The 19,749-nt window shown below is 38.3% G+C and overlaps 1 protein-coding gene across 1 annotated transcript; it reads right to left on the bottom strand.

Moving 5' to 3' along the window:
- Positions 1–74: 74 nt before the first annotated feature.
- On the bottom strand, positions 75–15,908 carry LOC114358569 (polyubiquitin-C). The gene is made up of 3 exons (XM_028312572.1): positions 14,757–15,908; positions 5,428–5,601; positions 75–615 (listed from the first exon to the last, which is right to left on the bottom strand). Exons 1-3 carry the CDS (start codon positions 15,768–15,770, stop codon positions 202–204), a joined length of 1,602 nt encoding a protein of 533 aa, XP_028168373.1. The 5' UTR covers positions 15,771–15,908; the 3' UTR covers positions 75–201.
- Between the last annotated feature and the right edge of the window lie 3,841 nt (positions 15,909–19,749).

Raw genomic sequence — 19,749 nt, 5'->3', positions numbered from 1 at the left:
CAGTGTACCAAAGCAGTAGTAGGACCATGGGCAATGGATGAGTCAAACATGAAAGGGATAAAAAATAACACATATTCAAGCTTCTAATCAAGTTTCATTTATTGGTTGCAATTTAAATGGAATGATTACATTGAGAAGTCAGATAACACAGAAAAGTAGACAGAAATACAGTAATACTGAAGAAATTGTTATTGGCGTAATTTAATTGCCACCACGCAGACGCAATACAAGGTGAAGGGTGGACTCTTTCTGGATGTTATAGTCGGAGAGGGTGCGGCCATCTTCCAACTGCTTGCCGGCGAAGATAAGTCGCTGCTGGTCTGGGGGGATTCCCTCCTTGTCTTGGATCTTGGCCTTCACATTCTCAATGGTGTCAGATGGCTCAACCTCAAGGGTGATGGTCTTGCCTGTGAGGGTTTTCACGAAGATCTGCATACCACCGCGCAGACGGAGCACCAGATGAAGGGTGGACTCTTTCTGGATATTGTAATCGGACAAGGTGCGGCCATCCTCAAGCTGCTTGCCGGCGAAGATGAGTCGCTGCTGGTCTGGGGGGATTCCCTCCTTGTCTTGGATCTTGGCCTTCACATTCTCAATGGTGTCAGATGGCTCAACCTCAAGGGTGATTATTTTGAAGTTATAATAGCGTAGTTATGTTTGACTAACAATAAATGAAAGCAAAAGACTGGCAAATTAGATAAGGTACAAGTGTGCGTTACGATAATTGGAATTAATATCGATTGTCTATGTTATTAACTACTGTTCCTTTTCGTTTCCTAATTTGTTAAGAATGTATCGTATAATATTTTGCCATAGTTTTTTTATAGGCTTGAAATTTATTGAAATTCAATTTAGAAACCCTGTGGTACAAATTATCCAACCGGTTGGCTAAATTGGACCGAAGATCTGAACTCGTACTTTGTTGATTTGTGCTAATTATACAACAATCATGTTAATTAATACTTATGAAATAGTAAGTTAAATAATGTATCTTTTATTATATACCATGGACATTAGCAAAAACAAAAGAATACTATGTGTAAAATGGGATTGAAAAAAACTGGTCCAAATTAGCGGACTCTCCCTTATATTGCGACCTCTTGATTTTTCTGGATAAGAATACCAAAAGGCACGGTAGGTACGGACATTTATATTGACCCAAACTTTCATTCACATAATATAAATAGGATACTTTCATCTGATTTCAATTCCATATTTTAGTCGTAAATTCATACCTTAAGTCGGGTGTAAACCTCGATTCATTCAACTTTGACGGTGGAGCGAAGATGTAATATCACGCTATAATGAGATTCAGCGTTATTGTCCAAGCATTCTACTTCAATAGTCCTTTGTGTCTCGGAAATGAAAAATATTTGAGAAATTTCCAAACCCATTCAATTGCCAATTTTCTTTTATGACCTTAGAACATTTACATTTCTTTAATCTACTTCTTATCAACGTGATTATTCTGTTGTACTATCAAGAGTTTGGTTTTTTAAGATTGAGATTGAATGTAACTATGTTCATATAACGGCTTGGAAAATATCCAGATAAGTTGCTGATTGTAAAGACGACTCGCTAATCATATTGGAAAAACGTCCAGTTTCTCTCCAACAACCTTGAGTCCTATTACGCCGGACCTCTGGAATCGTCCGTTTTAGCAACAAACATACTTACAGTTCTAAATTAATGGCATTGACGTTTCCTTTTCATCAATCTAAATGGATCTCAGGCGCAAAACAGAAATGAATCTTATTTCTAATTGGGTACTATACGAATTCGCTTGAAGCTTTTCGCGAGGCTTTAGGGGGTTCTTACTATGTTGTGATAAGGTCTTGAATCGCTCTTACCTCTCCGAATTCGGTGAGTCCGTTTGCGGCTGGAGGTTCGTTGGATGAATCAGCCCTAGGAACAAACGCAACAATACAAATAAATGGTGCGACAAAAGAAAATGGAAGAAAGACAAAACATGTGCACTCGCAGTCTTTTGTTCGCAGCTAGAGCGTTCGCGGAGACCGCCCAGTAGCCTGGGGTTCCGTACACAAACATTTATAAATAGCTACTCATATATTTTTTTTATCCCTACTGCTACTGAATTACCATGGCTTAAACTGGATATTTTAACAGTAAAAATGTAGGTGCAAAAGTTGGTAATAACATTTATATTGTGTCAGAACTTTGCAGTGTTCGCTCCGACACAGGATTTTTAATATATTTTAATTCGACCAGCAAATGAAAATTGTGTAATTTTTTTAACCTCACCAGTTCACCACCATTGTTTGCCGAAAATTATTTGTTTGACGTAATTCCGACATGTATTGTTCAGTCATTACTCGTATTAGTTTTGATTATATTAAATTTAAGAAAATTACCAAAGTACAGTAAAAAATAATCTGTGTGCTTACCATGAGTTTACGTTACGTGTGCTCGCTAGCGACTGCGTAAAAAAATGACACCTAATTGTATGACATATTGTGCAGCGCCCCTAGCGGCTACTTTCAAGAAACAAAATCTCCATAGAGATTTTTGACGTTTTCGCTAGCGAGCACACCTAACGTAAACTCATGGTAGGTACACTGACTATGTTACATCCTACTAATATTATAAAGGCGAAAGTTTGTAATAAATAAAGTTTATTTCAAAAAGTTTGCTAACGAATTGCTGATATTCACTCATAAGAGTTTAGAATGTAATTAAGACAAAAATAAAAAAGAGTTCCAAGTAGTGATTAGCTATTTAGTTAATAATTCATTGAGTATTGGTAGATTGTGATCAATTCTGTTAAAAAAATAGAACGAATAAATTATCGTCTATATGAATACTTAACATGTAATAAAACGTACCTATGTTTTAACGGCTACTACTTTTATTAAATGAATTCGTGCCGTGCGTCTAATATTTTAGGATTAATTAGGTTGTTGTACAATATGTAACGTGTTTTACACTTGACTCAGTTTTTTACATCCTGTATTTAATGCCTTAGAGCCAACGAAAACGTACTCATAGAGGTCGGGCGGGCTCCACGATAACTGATTCGATCAATACATTATAAATATTCAGCGATTTGGATTCCATCCCCAAATCTGAGGGTGGTTGAACGGTGGTTGTTAGAGCACGACTTTTAGATTGAATTTGATAAGTGTAATTGAAAAGCTTCGTCATCATCCATTGCTACTCGTATAGGATGAAAAATAAATTTTCTTTATATCCTTCTCGTGTACGGAAAAATTAGGTATACATCTATCATCTTCTATGGGTCTTAACTAGGGCATGAATATCGGAATCTCGGAATCTCGTAATATCGGAATCTCGGACTGCGAGATCCGATATTTCAATTCCGATATTGAGCGATCCAATATCGTAATATCGGAATCAGATAAAAGTTTTAATTCAGATTTTAAACAAAGCGTTTAAACTCACCAAAACGTGCCACAAAGCCCAAAGTACATGATTGGCAAAGACCAATGATTTTCTCCAGTCTCTCACCATCACTATTTATGGTTAATTGAACTTGTTCTAAATCGATTTTAGCATTTGCCATAGGTCCTTGGTTTTTTTTTATGTGACAGGAGGCAAACGAGCAGACGGATCACCTGATGGTAAGTGATTATTGGTCAACAAAGAAAGACATCTCAACTCCCTTTCAAACATTAATTTTACTGGACTATGGACCGTCAGTTCTGCGTACTATGTGCCCTGCCCACTACCACTTCAACTTGCTAATCCGTCGGGCTATATCAGCGACTTTGGTTAGTTTACGGAGCTCCTCATTTCTGATTAGATCTCGTAAAGAAACACCAAACTTATCCCTCTCCATAGCACGCTGTGTCATAAATTCAAAGGCCACGTTTTCGAGCCGTATATCATCACTGGTAACACACACTAATTGAAGACTCTCATCTTCGTATTCGACGATTTATCTCTTTTTCGAAATTGCATCTAACTACCTAGCTAATCGTTTGTCCGAGATAGATATACTTACTTGTCAACAATCTCGAGAATTGAGCTCCTAACCGAAACAGAGTAAGGGGCAACATGGACATTCGACATAAGCTTCGTTTTTTCCATATTCATCCGAAGGCCTACCTGTTGGGAAACTCGATTAAGGTCTTCGAGCATTGTGATAATGTCTTCCAACGGTTCTGCCTTAGTACGCCAAACAGACGGACGATGAGGCAGCAAAATTCTGAAGTGGAGGCCACGTACCGGAAAGCGCAGCGTAGGACTCATAACCACAAGGTGGACTGACGACCTCATAAAGGTAGCAGGAAGGCGCTAGATGTAGGCCGCCACCAACCAGCCATTGTGAAAATCAGCATCGGAGCCTGTGTTCAGCAGTGGACGTCCTATGGCTGATATGATGATGATGATGATGGCTCGTGGTTTTGTGAGTTGTACATCGATAATGAAAAAGGAACAAATAATAACAAGCATATTCAAGTTTTTTACCACTCTCTAAAATTTTTGTAACACGTGATTTGAATGACTCTAAAATTCATTCCTCCAACATAAAACAGGGTAATATAATGAAGGAGTAAAAGTTTGTTTAATACCTGTGATTTTACAAAAACACTTTAATTATTTGCTAGGTCCGTCTGCTCGTTTGCCTCTTGTCACATAAAAAACCAAATGCAATGGATACCCATAACGTAAAAATTGTTTTGAAATACTTCAATTTTATGAAGTGCTGTTTTGTACCAAATTATAGATTTTGATTAAAATCATTATTTTATTGTAAACAATCCAGAATTCTTACGAATTTAACCAAATATTAATTTTATAGCGCATGAACTCAATTCCGATATTAATATCGGAATTCCGATATTAAGATCTAATATCGGAATCCAATATCGGAATTGAAAACCTTCCGATATTACATGCCCTAGTCTTAACGTTTTAGGGACGACGGATCAACGTGCCTTCTAAAGCAGACTAAAGCAGGGTTTGTTGTTTGAAACTGGTTATTGTGTTACTAGTAGGATAAAAAATCAATTTTCTTCATAACCGCCTTGTGTACGGAAAAAATAGGTATACATCTAACATATTTTTCTATGGGTCTTAATGTTTTAGGGACGACGGATCAACGTGCCTTCTAAAGCAGCGTTTGTTGTTTAAAACTGGTAATGGATAGTACCTAAGCACAATTTATTTAGATTTTCCATCTGTCAGCCTGTAGAGAGANGTGTCAGATGGCTCAACCTCAAGTGTGATAGTCTTGCCTGTGAGAGTCTTGACGAAGATCTGCATACCACCGCGCAGACGGAGTACCAGATGGAGGGTGGACTCTTTCTGGATGTTATAGTCAGATAAGGTGCGGCCATCTTCCAACTGCTTGCCGGCGAAGATGAGACGCTGCTGGTCTGGGGGGATTCCCTCCTTGTCTTGAATCTTGGCCTTCACATTCTCAATGGTGTCAGAAGGCTCAACCTCGAGGGTGATGGTCTTGCCTGTGAGAGTTTTGACGAAGATCTGCATTCCACCGCGTAGACGCAATACCAGATGTAGGGTGGACTCTTTCTGGATATTGTAATCGGACAAGGTGCGGCCATCCTCAAGCTGCTTGCCGGCAAAGATGAGTCGCTGCTGGTCTGGGGGGATTCCCTCTTTGTCTTGAATTTTAGCCTTCACATTTTCAATGGTGTCAGATGGCTCAACCTCGAGGGTGATGGTTTTGCCTGTGAGAGTCTTGACGAAGATCTGCATACCACCACGCAGACGGAGTACCAGATGCAGGGTGGATTCTTTTTGAATATTGTAGTCGGATAGGGTGCGGCCATCCTCAAGTTGCTTACCAGCGAAGATCAGACGCTGCTGATCTGGGGGAATACCTTCTTTGTCTTGGATCTTAGCTTTTACATTTTCGATGGTGTCCGAAGGTTCTACCTCCAAAGTTATGGTTTTACCAGTCAGTGTTTTGACGAAAATCTGCATATTGATATCTGAAACAATGAAATTAACTTTTAGGACAAAGGTAACTGCAAATTTGATGGAATGCGTTGTTCTGCGTAGGTACGAAGTATTGATTTGAAAGACAAAGAAAGAACAAAGAAAGTTCTCGAACACAAAATGGCGTCGGGCAATCTGATTTTGTGTCAACCCATTTTATAGATTTTGACTGTAAATTCGAAAGATTGAAATAATTAATTAAAAATCTACTTACTATTTTAGTCCTTAGTAGTAATTAACGAAATTATACAGCTTACAATGTAAAAATAAAACAAGACCAAATTCACAACACAATAATTGCGATTCACACGAAATATTTATTTGACAAGTTTTCGAGAAACGTCATGGTATTTATACCCTTATTTTTTAATCTGGTAACTCACGAAATCAGTTTAGCCAACCTAAAACCAGATTTAATAATATAAATACCGTTATTACATTATGAAATAAAAAATATTCCTAGTTTCCAATAAGGAATTTTATTATGCTTTTGTAGTTTTTAGTAACAGAAAATTATTTTTGTACAATTGTAAATGTACCTATTATTGGAGATACTTAGTAAATGTAAGGATAGATCACGCACGTAGGTTTTCATTGATCGGGTGGATTTTCATAGATCGGAACGGAATGTTGGTCACTATTCCGAAGGCAAGGGCTGCCCGCATGAAAATGGTACCTCCCATGCGGGACCTACGGCATGAGTTTCAAAAATCTATCGCGGGCTAATGCGGGCGCTAACGGCTAATGAAAATACCCCTCAACTCACACTATTCAAAATTGTTATTTGAACACAGAACATTCAAATCAGACAACGCATGAATAAGTATAATTGCTTGTGTTGATCGCATCAACTCTTGCTGAATTTGTAGAGGCCTCTTCAAGGCGAGAGTGAATAGGCACTTACAGTTTACAGTACAGGGCAGATATGCCCACTTAACATCAGGTGAGATTGTGGTCAAATACCTGCCTTGCTATGCATAAATAAAAAAAGAAGTTTTCTTTTGAGGCTCCATTTTCTCAAACAAAGAACTATCGCTGTCATAAATTTCATTTCAATCGGTTTCGTGGTTTACGCGTGTATATGAAAGTTATTTTCACGTAAAGTACGGATTAAAACATACCGCTACTACAATATTAAAATAAAAAAGTTTATGAGCATTTTTGTTACTCTTTCATGCAAAAAATACTGAACAGATTCTTATGAAACTTTACAGTTTTATTGTTTGTTTAGAAATTTTAAGTTTATTACTATAAATTATAAATATCTGAGACCAACTGAATTAAACGCGCTAACAAAAGCTAGTGATTAATTATCCTTTTATCAAATGATCTGAATAAGTGAATAACGTTATGTACCAATACCGTTATAAAAATAATGAAGTAAAGTTCATACCAACATTCAGAATAGAATATATTTATTTTTGTTTGCAACATTGTATCAAACTGTCAGAAACTTTTTTTCGGGGGCGTATCAAAATCGGAATGAATGAAGTGAATCAACAAATTTCATGATTTTCTGCCTGAAATTGTGTTTGAAGAAACTCTAATAAAGAAATGTCGTAGAGGGATTGGACATCTATTTCTGTTTATAAGTTTTTGTAGTCATTTCTGTGTTAACATCACCAAAATAAAAGATTACTGTAAACATCGGAACATACGACATTGGAGCATTTTTGTATAGGACTTGAGGAATTAGTTTGTTCTTTGTAGTTTAGGATGCAGTTTTCATCCCCAGCTATCTCTGAACTATGACTCATAGATGTGCTTTGTATTTAAACAAGTGAAGTGATATCTTGTAGCCTGAGGTGTGAAATAGTTTTAAAATGGCTGATTTGATTCGCTCCATGGGGGCTCCCATAGGACCCCCTGTAAAGGACAAGTTAGGTTCACCATCTACCGAGTCTGAAGACGGCGGAGGTGACATCGCCGAGCTAGCAGGAGACTTAGAAATATATGAAGCCAATGGTCCTAGCACTAATGGTAAGATCTCTCAACACATTGTTCAAAAATAAATATAATGTGAAACAATATCTATGATATTGTTTCTGTTCTGGCATTGCCAGTACTACTGTATGTATAGTATGGAATTCGGTTTTTAGCAATACTTAATTGGGACCCTTTCAAAACTTGAATTTAAATTGGTATAAGATGATTGTTTACTAGAATTTTCAAAGCATTCTTAATTCTCTAATAACTCTTGGGGCAAATTTTTCGCATAGGACATTAGGTAGTTATAGTTGATTACAGTAAATTATGTTATTTCATTAGTACTCTTTTACTTTATGTCATTTCATTAGGACTTTCTTTTACTAGGAGAGAGACAAGCTGTCCTGGCCCCTCCGGAGACAGAGTGGTATCATGGCCGGCTGGACAGATACACGGCTGAAGAGAGGCTGTGGAAAGCTGCCAATCTTGGAAGTTATCTGGGTGAGTATTTGGTATATTTAAAATCAATTTGAGGCTAAAAATTTTTCTGTTAAGCATTGAATTCTGCTACACTTTTTTTCTATTTCATTATTTAATGTAAACATTGTTTCTGTAATTGAAATGCAAAGTTCACTAATTATGCTAGAATAATTTAAGTGTTTTAATTAGACTATTTAAATATAAATGTTTCTGATGATAAGACAGGAAATTGTCTTCTAAAAAATAAACTACTTAAATGTGAAATAAATATGACAATGAGTCATATTTTAAGGAAGTTACTATGATAAGATTCCTATCCACACAAAAATGTTCAGTGAGTGTTTACTGTTGTTAATCATAAAAACTTTGCTCATATTTCTAAAACCCAGTGAGCTAAAAATAATGAATGCATATCTAAGCTGCATTGTGAATCTTATGAGTCTGCAATAAGTGCCACTTTATGAGCAAGTGTTATTAAAACAATTTATTAGGAGTAACCTACTAAGAGTTATGTAGGTATGTGGATCTTTATTGGTGGTTTCAATAAGTTTTCTTTTTCATTCCTATTTGAGAAGGAAAGCGTCTAATAATTTACTTTTACTACTACAATGCTTGTTTTTACGCTATTAAGTAGTATTGCAAAACAAACGATGCCTCTAAGAGATATCTTTTTCTCACACATTATTTCACTTACAATACAGACAGTTTCCCAGTTCCCACACAGAAGTGCCAATCAGTATCAAGTGTTTTGCTTGTATTGTATAACAGATTTCTTTGCTTTATAATGATAAATAAACACTTATAATTTCCTAAATTTTTACATTGAGGAATATTTGCTATCATTATTTATTCATGGATATGCTTTTAAATTATCCTCTACCTTAGATTGGGGGAGCATTTATTTTCCTTATTGGACATTCCTTAAAGTACCCTTAAGTTGGATCTTGGATGCAACATAGCAAGGTTTTTAATACATCTGTGCTTTTCAGTTCGAGAGAGTGACAGGAAGCCAGGGTCATATGTTCTGAGCTACTTGGGAAGAACTGGAATAAACCATTTCAGGTATTTTTACAATAGTTTAGTAACTTTACTTGAAAATTTTGTTTTTTTTTTTAGTTTTGGCACTAATCTTGTATTTGTATAGAATAACAGCAGTTTGCGGCGACTACTACATAGGCGGTCGTCAGTTCGACTCCCTAACTGAACTGGTGGGGTTCTACAGTCACTGCTCGGACTTGTTGAAGAGAGAGAGACTAGTGGAGCCTGTACCTCCCCCTGAACCAGTTAATGATAAAAAGGTAAGAGTTTATGGAAAATAACAACTTCTGCCTGCAGTTTCGTCTGCATGATTTGTCAGAGAAAACACTTTATTTCTTTCCTAGTACACACCCCTATGCTTTGTCTGCATGATTTGTCAGAGAAAACACTTAATTTCTTTCCTAGTACACACCCCTAATCAGAAAAATGAAGAGTTTCCTAAACTAACTCACATCCATTTCTTTTTATGACAAAATTATATGGCAAATGACTAAAGCCTATTGGTGCCAAATATCATCCAAGTTGGAAAGTCTCTTGAAGACGTAATAAACAGACTATCGCACGTATTCACAAAAACAATGCTTGCAAGCAAGCAGCAGTAAATCGAACGCACAGTGTTTAATAGAGCTCTGTGATTGGTTCATCTGTCACTCTGTGAGTCCACGCGCACTGTGAGACCTCATATTAATGTTTGTGAATATTTCTTCACAGAGAGTGGTGGCAATACTTCCATACACCAAGATGCCCGACACTGACGAGTTGACGTTCCAGAAAGGCGACATCTTTTTCGTCCATAACGACATGGGCGATGGCTGGCTTTGGGTCACCGCACATCGGTAAGTGTTTTTAGATGTTGTGACCTTCAAATTATAGCCAAGTGAAGCGAGAGGAGTGGTCGCTTTAAGGACGTAGCACACTTATCCTGGAAAGGGAAGTGACCCTTATCAATTCGAGCCTGTATTATTTGTATGAAACTCCATACTGCATCGCTAACTTATCCGCACCGTAATGTAAACGCTTTGTCTCGCGGTTGACAGCGCGCAAAAGGCGATGACAGCTCGCAAAAGGCGATACGGTGTTGATCCCTTTTCGAGTTGATAAGTCTGCTATGACCTTTAGGCCAGACAGCAAGGGACGTCAAATGATGGTTGTTAAGGCGATTATCACACTGCACCGCGCTCTGCCGCGGTCCGCGTGGCGACATATAACGAATCCCGCGCGCAAACGCATTTCAGTGTGTTGTGCCGCGCGTGTTTTCTATACAAACTAAGGTACTTGCATAATTATAATGATTAAATTGGTTCTGTAAGGTATCATGAAGTTCCATGTGGCCTTTGCGTTTTGTTGACACTTTCGCATTTATGTTATTAGTAGTGGTAATTTATTAAGTATCTGAAGGGTACGTACATTGCATGTTAATTTTATTAAACTAGGATAACGCCGTTGACTGTCCAATTAGTCTGTATATTTATTGAACTATCTTAAGAAAAAATATGTATTGTTCAGTTGTTTTCCTAAATAAATTAAAAAAAAAAATCTGTCGTCCCGCGTACCGCGGCGGAGCGCGGTGCAGTGTGATAATCGCTTAAAAGAACTAAAAAGTCAAGATGTATTTGTAATCAACTCAATTGTAGTTCTGTTGATCCCTTCTAGATTAGGCTGTCACAGTAACTGAAATAATACAACATTAACTCTGCCTTATAAATGTAAAATATACGCCATAAACCCACTAGTGCCATGATCCTAAAAAGTAATGAACTACATCCTGGTATTGTGTTATGCCGGCTCTTTTATGTTATGATCCCTCAGTTCATCTACCAACTTACTAGCTAGGTTAGTAGTCAGTTTCGCAAATGTGATTTCATAAGAGATCGCGAAGGCGAATGATCAAAACTTAATGTGTATAACTTTATTGAATCGAAATCTATTTTCATTTCAGATTTTCTAAAGGCACTGAAACCTTTGCTAAGGAACTATTATACCTCGCTGGTTAATACCTAGTTTTCTATTTATAATTAGGTACATAAATGTTTTATTATTTTAATTACATTTTCCGTTGCGATTGCTCATAACGATAATATTATAAATAAAGGAAGGCAGTTAATCGTGCGTTAACCTTACTATTATCACAATTAGTTCACAGCTCACTAACACGAGTGTAACATTGTGAAATATGTGAGTCATAGATTATTACTTAGGATGTTTGTAAATAGTAATAATGTTGTTGATCTAGCTCTTTATCTATATTCTCAAACGTCGACTAGAGAACGAATCATCAGACGTAAATAGATAATTACGGATACATTAATTATAATTATATTTTGGTACACTCCTACTGAACATAAATACTCAATGTGGGTAGACTCTATCATGCTATTATCTAAGTAAAATTTCCCTCCAGAAGAATTCAATCCTTCAGTCATCACCTGTCTCATGTATTAATTAGTTTAAAGCTATTTTGATGATCCCCAATGTTGAGCCAATCCTTTATTATTTTATGGCATAGATACGTCAAATTGACATTGGATAATAACTTCTACGTATTATCAGTTTACTGACTTAAATCATTATTTTCCAACCCAGAACCGGTGAACAAGGAATGATCTTCAGGGAGTTAGTTGAGGATCTGGATCCGTCTATAGACCCTAACACCGTCTTCTCCTGGTTCCATCCCAACTGCACCAAGAGCGAAGCAGTGGACATGCTAGTGAAAGCCGGGCCTGGAAGCTTCCTTGTGAGACCCTCGGATAATTCTCCAGGGGATTATTCCCTGTTCTTCCACATCAACAACCAGATACAAAGGTTCAGGATAGAGAAGAAGGGAGTGAGGTATCTCATGGGCGGTAGAACGTTCGAGTGCCTGGATGCGGTCATCAACAGATACAGGAAGGAGCAAATTGTGGAAGGACACACTTTGGGGCAACCGGTAAGTGATTGACAGAAGTACGGCCTATGTTGAACTGTTGAAGTCTTTATTATAATGATCTGGTATTTTGAAAAAGTAAAAACAACTGTTATCTCCTTTGAATAATGATGATTTACTGTACATTATTTACTTTTTGATTCAGCAACAATAAATCTGAACGTTAAAGTTTTCCTGATATAAACACATTTTGATATAAAAAAAAACTTTCCGTATTTATAACACCAGTTAGTATTACAAGATTAAAAACCGGAAAGCTATGTCGAATAAGTTTGTAATCGGATTTCGAAAATTATTGCTAGTCTTTATAATATTCAATGAAATAGTGTTAAAAACACGCTTAAATATTCGTAACTACATTACTCACAGACAGAAGTCAACGACTGTATGTATAAACATGAGATGAAGAACACTGAGATGTTTCATACAAATCGGCAATTACAAATACATTACTTTATTTTCCTCAGCTAATCGCGGAAGGTCACCAAATCGAACCGCAGCAAAACGCTACCGGTGCCGCAGCCGAGAAAATATACGCAACACTACGCGAGTGCCGAGACCAGATCGGCTTGAAGAAGATGAAAGGCATCAAGCACCAGGGCTACCTGAACAAGAAATCAGACAAAGGCGCCAAGAAATGGAAGGCTCTGTACTTTGTCTTACTGCAGGAGGGAACTGACACCCATTTGTACTTCTACGACTCCCCTAAGAGAACCAAGCCTAAGGGCTTGATCGATTTGTCGTGCGCTTATCTGTATCAGGTATGTGTTTGTTGTTATGGTACATAAATGATTTTTTATTTTCATTTCCTCATGTTAATATTAAATTCGATAAACTAATGTTGTCCGCAGTTGTGCTCGCGTAAGAATTTCATGTTTCAAATATAAGTCATATGAGGACGTAGGTAGTGTGAGTTTAGGTACGTCAAACGCATTCGATGTCGACTGCGTAAAAAAGCCCCTAGCGGAAACTTTCAAGAACTAAAATCTTATATTATCAGAGTAAATACAAATGAGTAGGTCAAAATTCGGCGCAACCACGACTGGCTCCCCGCTAATCCCCGCTAAATTTTGTCAGTGTGTGCATGCGCGCCGCAAACGTGTTGGCGCGCTCACATACAAACCGCGCCCGTGCGTTTCTATGAAGATGACCTACTCATTTGTATTTTTTCTGATATTATTTAAATCGCTCGCTAGTGACGACGTTTAATGTAAACTCACACTAAGCCATCTGTTTGTTCCTTTTGTTTAGGTGCACGAATCGCTTTGGGACCGCGAGTTCTGCTTCCAACTGGTAGAGCGGGCGCTGCCTTGCCTGTCCACGCATACTTTCTTGGCCGCCAACACAGCTGGGGAACAACGTGCGTGGCTTGAAGCGTTGCGGCCGCTGTGCGTGCCGCAGCAGGCCAGGCACCAGAACAAGGTATGTTATACAGCTACTGTGGGATTTATTATAAAGGGTATAAGCTTGCTTTTCCTCAAGAGATGTGCAAGAAAAGTGATGATCGGAGTGAAGATGAGTAATTGCTACTGTAGATACGGCAATATGTAACTCCCTTGATGATCATATGGCCTGCAATGTGTATTACTTCCTTTTTTGTAGTCAGCTGAACCGTATAATGTGTAACTGCTCTGTTATCGTCAGGAGGTTCTTATTGGGACTAGGGAATGTGTAACTATTTGTCCATTAGGTGGCCCGCGTACTGTATAACTTAACTTCAACAGAGCCTGCATTAACTAACTCCTCTTTGGTCACCAGAGGGCTTAGTGTGAGTTTACGTCAAACATCGTCACTAAAGTCTGTTCGCCGAGAGTTGATAAAAAAAATTAAATATCAGAGGTTCTAAACTCATTATAAATTGCGGCCCGCTAACTATTTTTGTCGATATAATGAAAAAGTTGGTAGATTATTTGGCCTGGCCTTTTTTTTGGCCTGGATTCTCGGCTCGGTTACTATTTAATTTTGGACTACCATTTATAAGAATGTTCTAAAAATACCAATTTTCTACCAAAATCTACTAAACGATTTCGCACTACTAAATCATCGTTCTCTTTGCCTCAAATTTACCAAAAAAGTAGAAATCTACTAAAAATGGTTNAAAACAACTCCAACATTAGACATCCCGGTGTTCGGTGGGAACTACACGCAGTGGGTGTCCTTCAAAGACTTGTTCAATGAGGCAATTCATAACAATCCAACATTATCACATGCACAGAAAATGCAATTTCTGAAAAGTAAACTGAGAGGTGAGGCTGAGAGGTTGATTCAACATTTGTCAATATCTACTGACAATTACTTAACATCCTGGAACATCTTGAACCATCGATATAACAACGAAAGACTAATTTTTACGTCTCATATCAACATACTATTCAACCTACCAACTATGCAGCAACCTTCACTAACAAACATTAAGAAAATGCATGACGTAACAAGGGATTCCCTCCTTGTCTTGGATCTTGGCCTTCACATTTTCGATAGTGTCAGAGGCCTCAACCTCCAGAGTGATGGTTTTGCCTGTGAGAGTCTTTACGAAAATCTGCATGCCACCACGAAGACGCAGTACAAGGTGAAGGGTGGACTCTTTCTGGATGTTGTAGTCAGAAAGGGTGCGGCCATCCTCGAGCTGCTTGCCGGCAAAGATAAGTCGCTGCTGATCTGGGGGGATACCCTCCTTGTCCTGAATTTTGGCCTTCACATTTTCGATAGTGTCAGATGGCTCAACCTCAAGGGTGATGGTCTTGCCTGTGAGGGTTTTCACGAAGATCTGCATTCCACCACGCAGACGCAATACCAGATGTAGGGTGGACTCTTTCTGGATATTGTAGTCGGACAAGGTGCGGCCATCCTCGAGCTGCTTGCCAGCGAAGATGAGACGCTGCTGGTCTGGGGGGATTCCCTCTTTGTCTTGGATCTTGGCCTTCACATTTTCAATGGTGTCAGATGGCTCAACCTCAAGGGTGATGGTCTTGCCGGTGAGGGTTTTCACGAAGATCTGCATACCACCACGCAGACGGAGTACTAAATGCAAAGTGGACTCTTTCTGGATGTTGTAATCGGACAAGGTGCGGCCGTCTTCCAACTGCTTGCCAGCGAAGATCAGACGCTGCTGGTCTGGGGGGATTCCCTCTTTGTCTTGAATTTTAGCCTTCACATTTTCAATGGTGTCAGATGGCTCAACCTCGAGGGTGATGGTTTTGCCAGTGAGGGTTTTCACGAAGATCTGCATACCACCGCGCAGACGGAGCACCAGATGAAGGGTGGACTCTTTCTGGATATTGTAGTCGGACAAGGTGCGGCCATCTTCCAACTGCTTGCCGGCGAAGATGAGTCGCTGCTGGTCTGGGGGGATTCCCTCCTTGTCTTGGATCTTGGCCTTCACATTCTCAATGGTGTCAGATGGCTCAACCTCAAGGGTGATGGTCTTGCCTGTGAGGGTTTTCACGAAGATCTGCATACCACCGCGCAGACGGAGCACCAGATGAAGGGTGGACTCTTTCTGGATGTTGTAGTCAGAAAGGGTGCGGCCATCTTCTAACTGCTTACCGGCGAAGATAAGTCGCTGCTGGTCTGGAGGGATTCCCTCCTTGTCCTGGATCTTAGNCGCAGAGGATCACCGTGCCACATCTACAGCGACAATGGTACCAACTTTGTTGGTGCCAATAGAACACTGCAAGACCAGTGGCAACAACTGCAACAAATCTTCAACGAGAGCTTCCTAGCGGAAGTAACAGAGATGAAAATTGAGTGGCACTTTAACGCCCCCGCCTGGCCCAGCGCTGGCGGACTTTGGGAACGTGCTGTACGCAGTTTGAAACATCATTTGAGGAGAGTAGTAGGAGAACAGAAGCTGACGTTTGAGGAGTATAACACCATTCTAANGTACCCTGATTTCAATGTTCCAACCAATGATCTGCATTCATTGTTTTGCCAACTTGATCCTTACACTGCACCCTATACAACTATAAATGATTTATTTTACTCATATTGTGATCATGAATAACTTTATCAGGTAGTTTAAGAAAAAGAACTGAAATAAATGACCTCAAAGTGTTTTCAGATTTGAGTTGGTATACAAAATACTTTGGTGACTATAAAGATATGGGTTGAGTTGTATAGCCTGACCAGGAACATAAAAACCCTCGCCATGTTGCGGAAAACTAATGGTACTAATTTCTTTTAATGGCAACAATAACTGAAAACTTCATTGACATGTCACCTTGCATGTCAGTGTATTGTTGTCAAAGTGTAAACAAACTTTATTTTAAATGTGTGCAATTGATTTTGTGAATTAAATTGCTAGAATATTTTTATAGTCGTGAAAGAAAAGTGGTTCACAATGTGTTAATGTATTTGTCGAAGAGAAATACTAAGGGTTCGGACAATATTTTCATTGAATAATGTTTCCGACAATGTCTGTCTGTCTGTCTGTCTGTCTGTCTGTATGTTCCTTATAGAAACAAAAACTACTTGACGGATTTTAACGAAACTTGGTACAATTATTCTCCATACTCCTGGGCAGGTTATAGGATACTAAGGAATTCCCACGGGAACGGGCATTAGCGGGAAAATCCTTTTGTATGAAAAATCTAAACCGCTTAAGTTAGACGCTTGAAATTTGGCATATAGGTACCTTATTAAACTTAGAGCTTAGTTACAACAAGGAATTCCCGAAATTCTCACGGAAACGGGAACAAGAGGGAAAATCCTTTTGTATGAAAAATCTAAACCGCTTAAGTTAGACGCTTGAAATTTAGCAAGCAGGTACCTTAGTAAACTTAAAGCTTAGTTATAACAGGATATTGCAAAATTCCTACGGGAACGGGAGTTAGCGGGAAAAAACATTTGTATGAAAAAATCTAAGCCACTTAAGATAGACGCTTGAAATTTGGCATGCAGGTACCTTAGTAAACTTAAAGCTTAGTTACAACAGGATATTGCGAAATTCCAACGGGAACGGGAGTTAGCGGGAAAAAACATTAGTATGAAAAAATCTAAGCCGCGTAAGATAGATGAAGGGGGTAAAACGGGTTCCACGCGTACGAAGTCGCGGGCGGCTGCTAGTTTTTAAATAATTCGGTTTGGATAACCTGGCACTTCGCCATACCACAGAGAATTCAATTTGCACTTCAATTGTCCACTACGGCGACTACGTCAAAGACATTAGGCCGCCATACTGTCACAGAGCCCGCATAATTGAATAAAACAATTTCGTTGTAGCTGAGACGGGGCATCAACAATAATCGGATCTATTAAAGCATCGTTACTGAAATTTAATCAAATGAAAGAAAGGAACCTTTTTCTTTTGAAAAGAACCTCTGTTTACACGAATATTACTTATAAGATTTTTGTTTTAGCTCGGGTAATAATAAGATATTTTTTTGTCTTTGAGGCACTGCTGTAACAACTAAAACTAAGCAAATGTAATGTGTTTTAAACGATAATGTTATGAGCAAATTTAATAACACACATTTTTATGTTAAGGCTTTTTCTTTTAGTTGGTACGAAATAATTTGAGACATTTTTATTTCCGTTTGGTTTTGCTAGTTGGAGACTAGAAAATAAATTGATTTTAACTAAAGTTAAAGTGAACTTCATGTTGGTCTGGAATCCACTGGCTATTGATAAACCATAATAATAATTTTGGATTTGAATTTGAATTATTACGTGAATTATCTACGAGTATTTTAGGAAACTAAAACTAAAACATTGGGGTTGAATCTGTACCTAAATAGCGGCAAGTTTTGTGCAGTTTATAATTGGAATTGGCATCAGCTTGACCGAAGCAGTTCAATTTTAATCAGGTAACCCCTGACTCAGCAAATCGATTACAATATAATCGTCTCTACTCACCCTGGGATGCTCGTATGGGTGTGAAGCACGATTGTGTCGATAATCGAATTGTTTTACGGTGTAATAAACCCCTTGGTTGTAATTTGGTAAAAAAATGTTTGATGATTTCTTTTAAAAGTTGTCGTATTTGTAGTCACTTTATTCATTCACCCTCCTCATATACTTTTATGTTACCAAGTACAAAATTTCTGGCAATTTGAAAGCATGATTATGGCGTTGTGTAATCGCAGAATTATGTACAAAATCGGAGTAAATTTCAATTTAACCTTTAGTTGCTTTAAGTAGCAATCGCTGCGGGTACTTCAAAAAGTTGCATCTGCTTCAACCATAATGCTATGGGCCTTAATACTCAGTTATTTCAGATTATCAGCTCGTTTAATCACAACCGAGCCGGACTTTGTTAGGCGTTTGCTCTTGACACCAGGCGCCTTTCGCTCTGATTTGAAGCAATTAACCCGCCTTTTAATCCCGCTGTCCGGCGCAGTATGCGAACAAGATTATATCACGGTTCGTACCCTGATCCTATTTAAATTCCAGCGTGTCACTTTCTTACAATAAATAAATAATGAATTAAACGCTTGTTTCTGATTAACTTCTTAAATACTGATCCGAATGAAATGACTTCTGGAGAAAACTATAGTGAGTCAAAGTTATACTTTTTATCACCAGTGACATCAGTAGGGAAGTGCGACAGCCTTCCTTTGAATTGAAGGGGCGCCCGACCCGTAGGAGAAGTCTACTGATAATATGCGAAGGGAATACGGCCAACAAAAAGTTTGGATTAGCTTTCCCCTTTTATGATGTCAGTATTTTTTCATTGATTTGCATTAGTAACAATGTTTACGGATTGGGCTTATTCTATATTTTCGGTTAATATCATGATCAAGTGAGTGGAAGTGGAACTAAGAATAAATTAGATAATGAAGATAAAAATCTGCACTCAACGCGTGTTCTTTAACAAAGTTACTTAGGTACTCGTACATGGAACTTCATATCTCCACTATTTACAGGTGTAAAAAGTTCCTACGTGTGAAACATGATCTTGTTCACATAACAAATACTGTTATCGACATCCAGATACAAGGTTCGCTTCTCTATAAACGCGCGCTAAGCGGCAATCTGATTTATGCCCGGGCAACTTTCACGGCGCCGTCTTTGCCTATCATCGGATTACATTTGATTTTGAACGTGGAAATATGCAGTCAGGATAAAACTTGTTGCGAAAATAACCCTTTTTACGTAGGGAAAAATCGGCAGATACTTTTCCTTTGGCGAGAGTTTGTTTCGGCACTGTAAACATTTGCTTTTCGCGCACGGTTTCAGCGCTATGTTAGTTTTTTTTTAAATCACTTTTGCGCTACATAGATGTTATAACGTTTGAAGTTGTTTTAACCTGAACAACTTTTTAACTAAATGTCTAAACCAAATCTGCTTACACTTATAACATTTTGTATCCAAATGAGCCATGGTAATATAGGACATGTTCTAACCACGGTTAGTTACAGGATCTTGTATGTTTTTTGTTATTATTCAAACAATACCGCATATTATGCAGAATTACATTATCAGCAAATTAACTTCGT

Source organism: Ostrinia furnacalis, unplaced genomic scaffold (assembly GCF_004193835.3).
Source record: "Ostrinia furnacalis isolate ACB-3 unplaced genomic scaffold, ASM419383v2 OfSCF0292, whole genome shotgun sequence".
NCBI lineage: Eukaryota > Metazoa > Arthropoda > Insecta > Lepidoptera > Crambidae > Ostrinia > Ostrinia furnacalis.
This window is presented reverse-complemented; position numbering and strand designations above follow the sequence as displayed.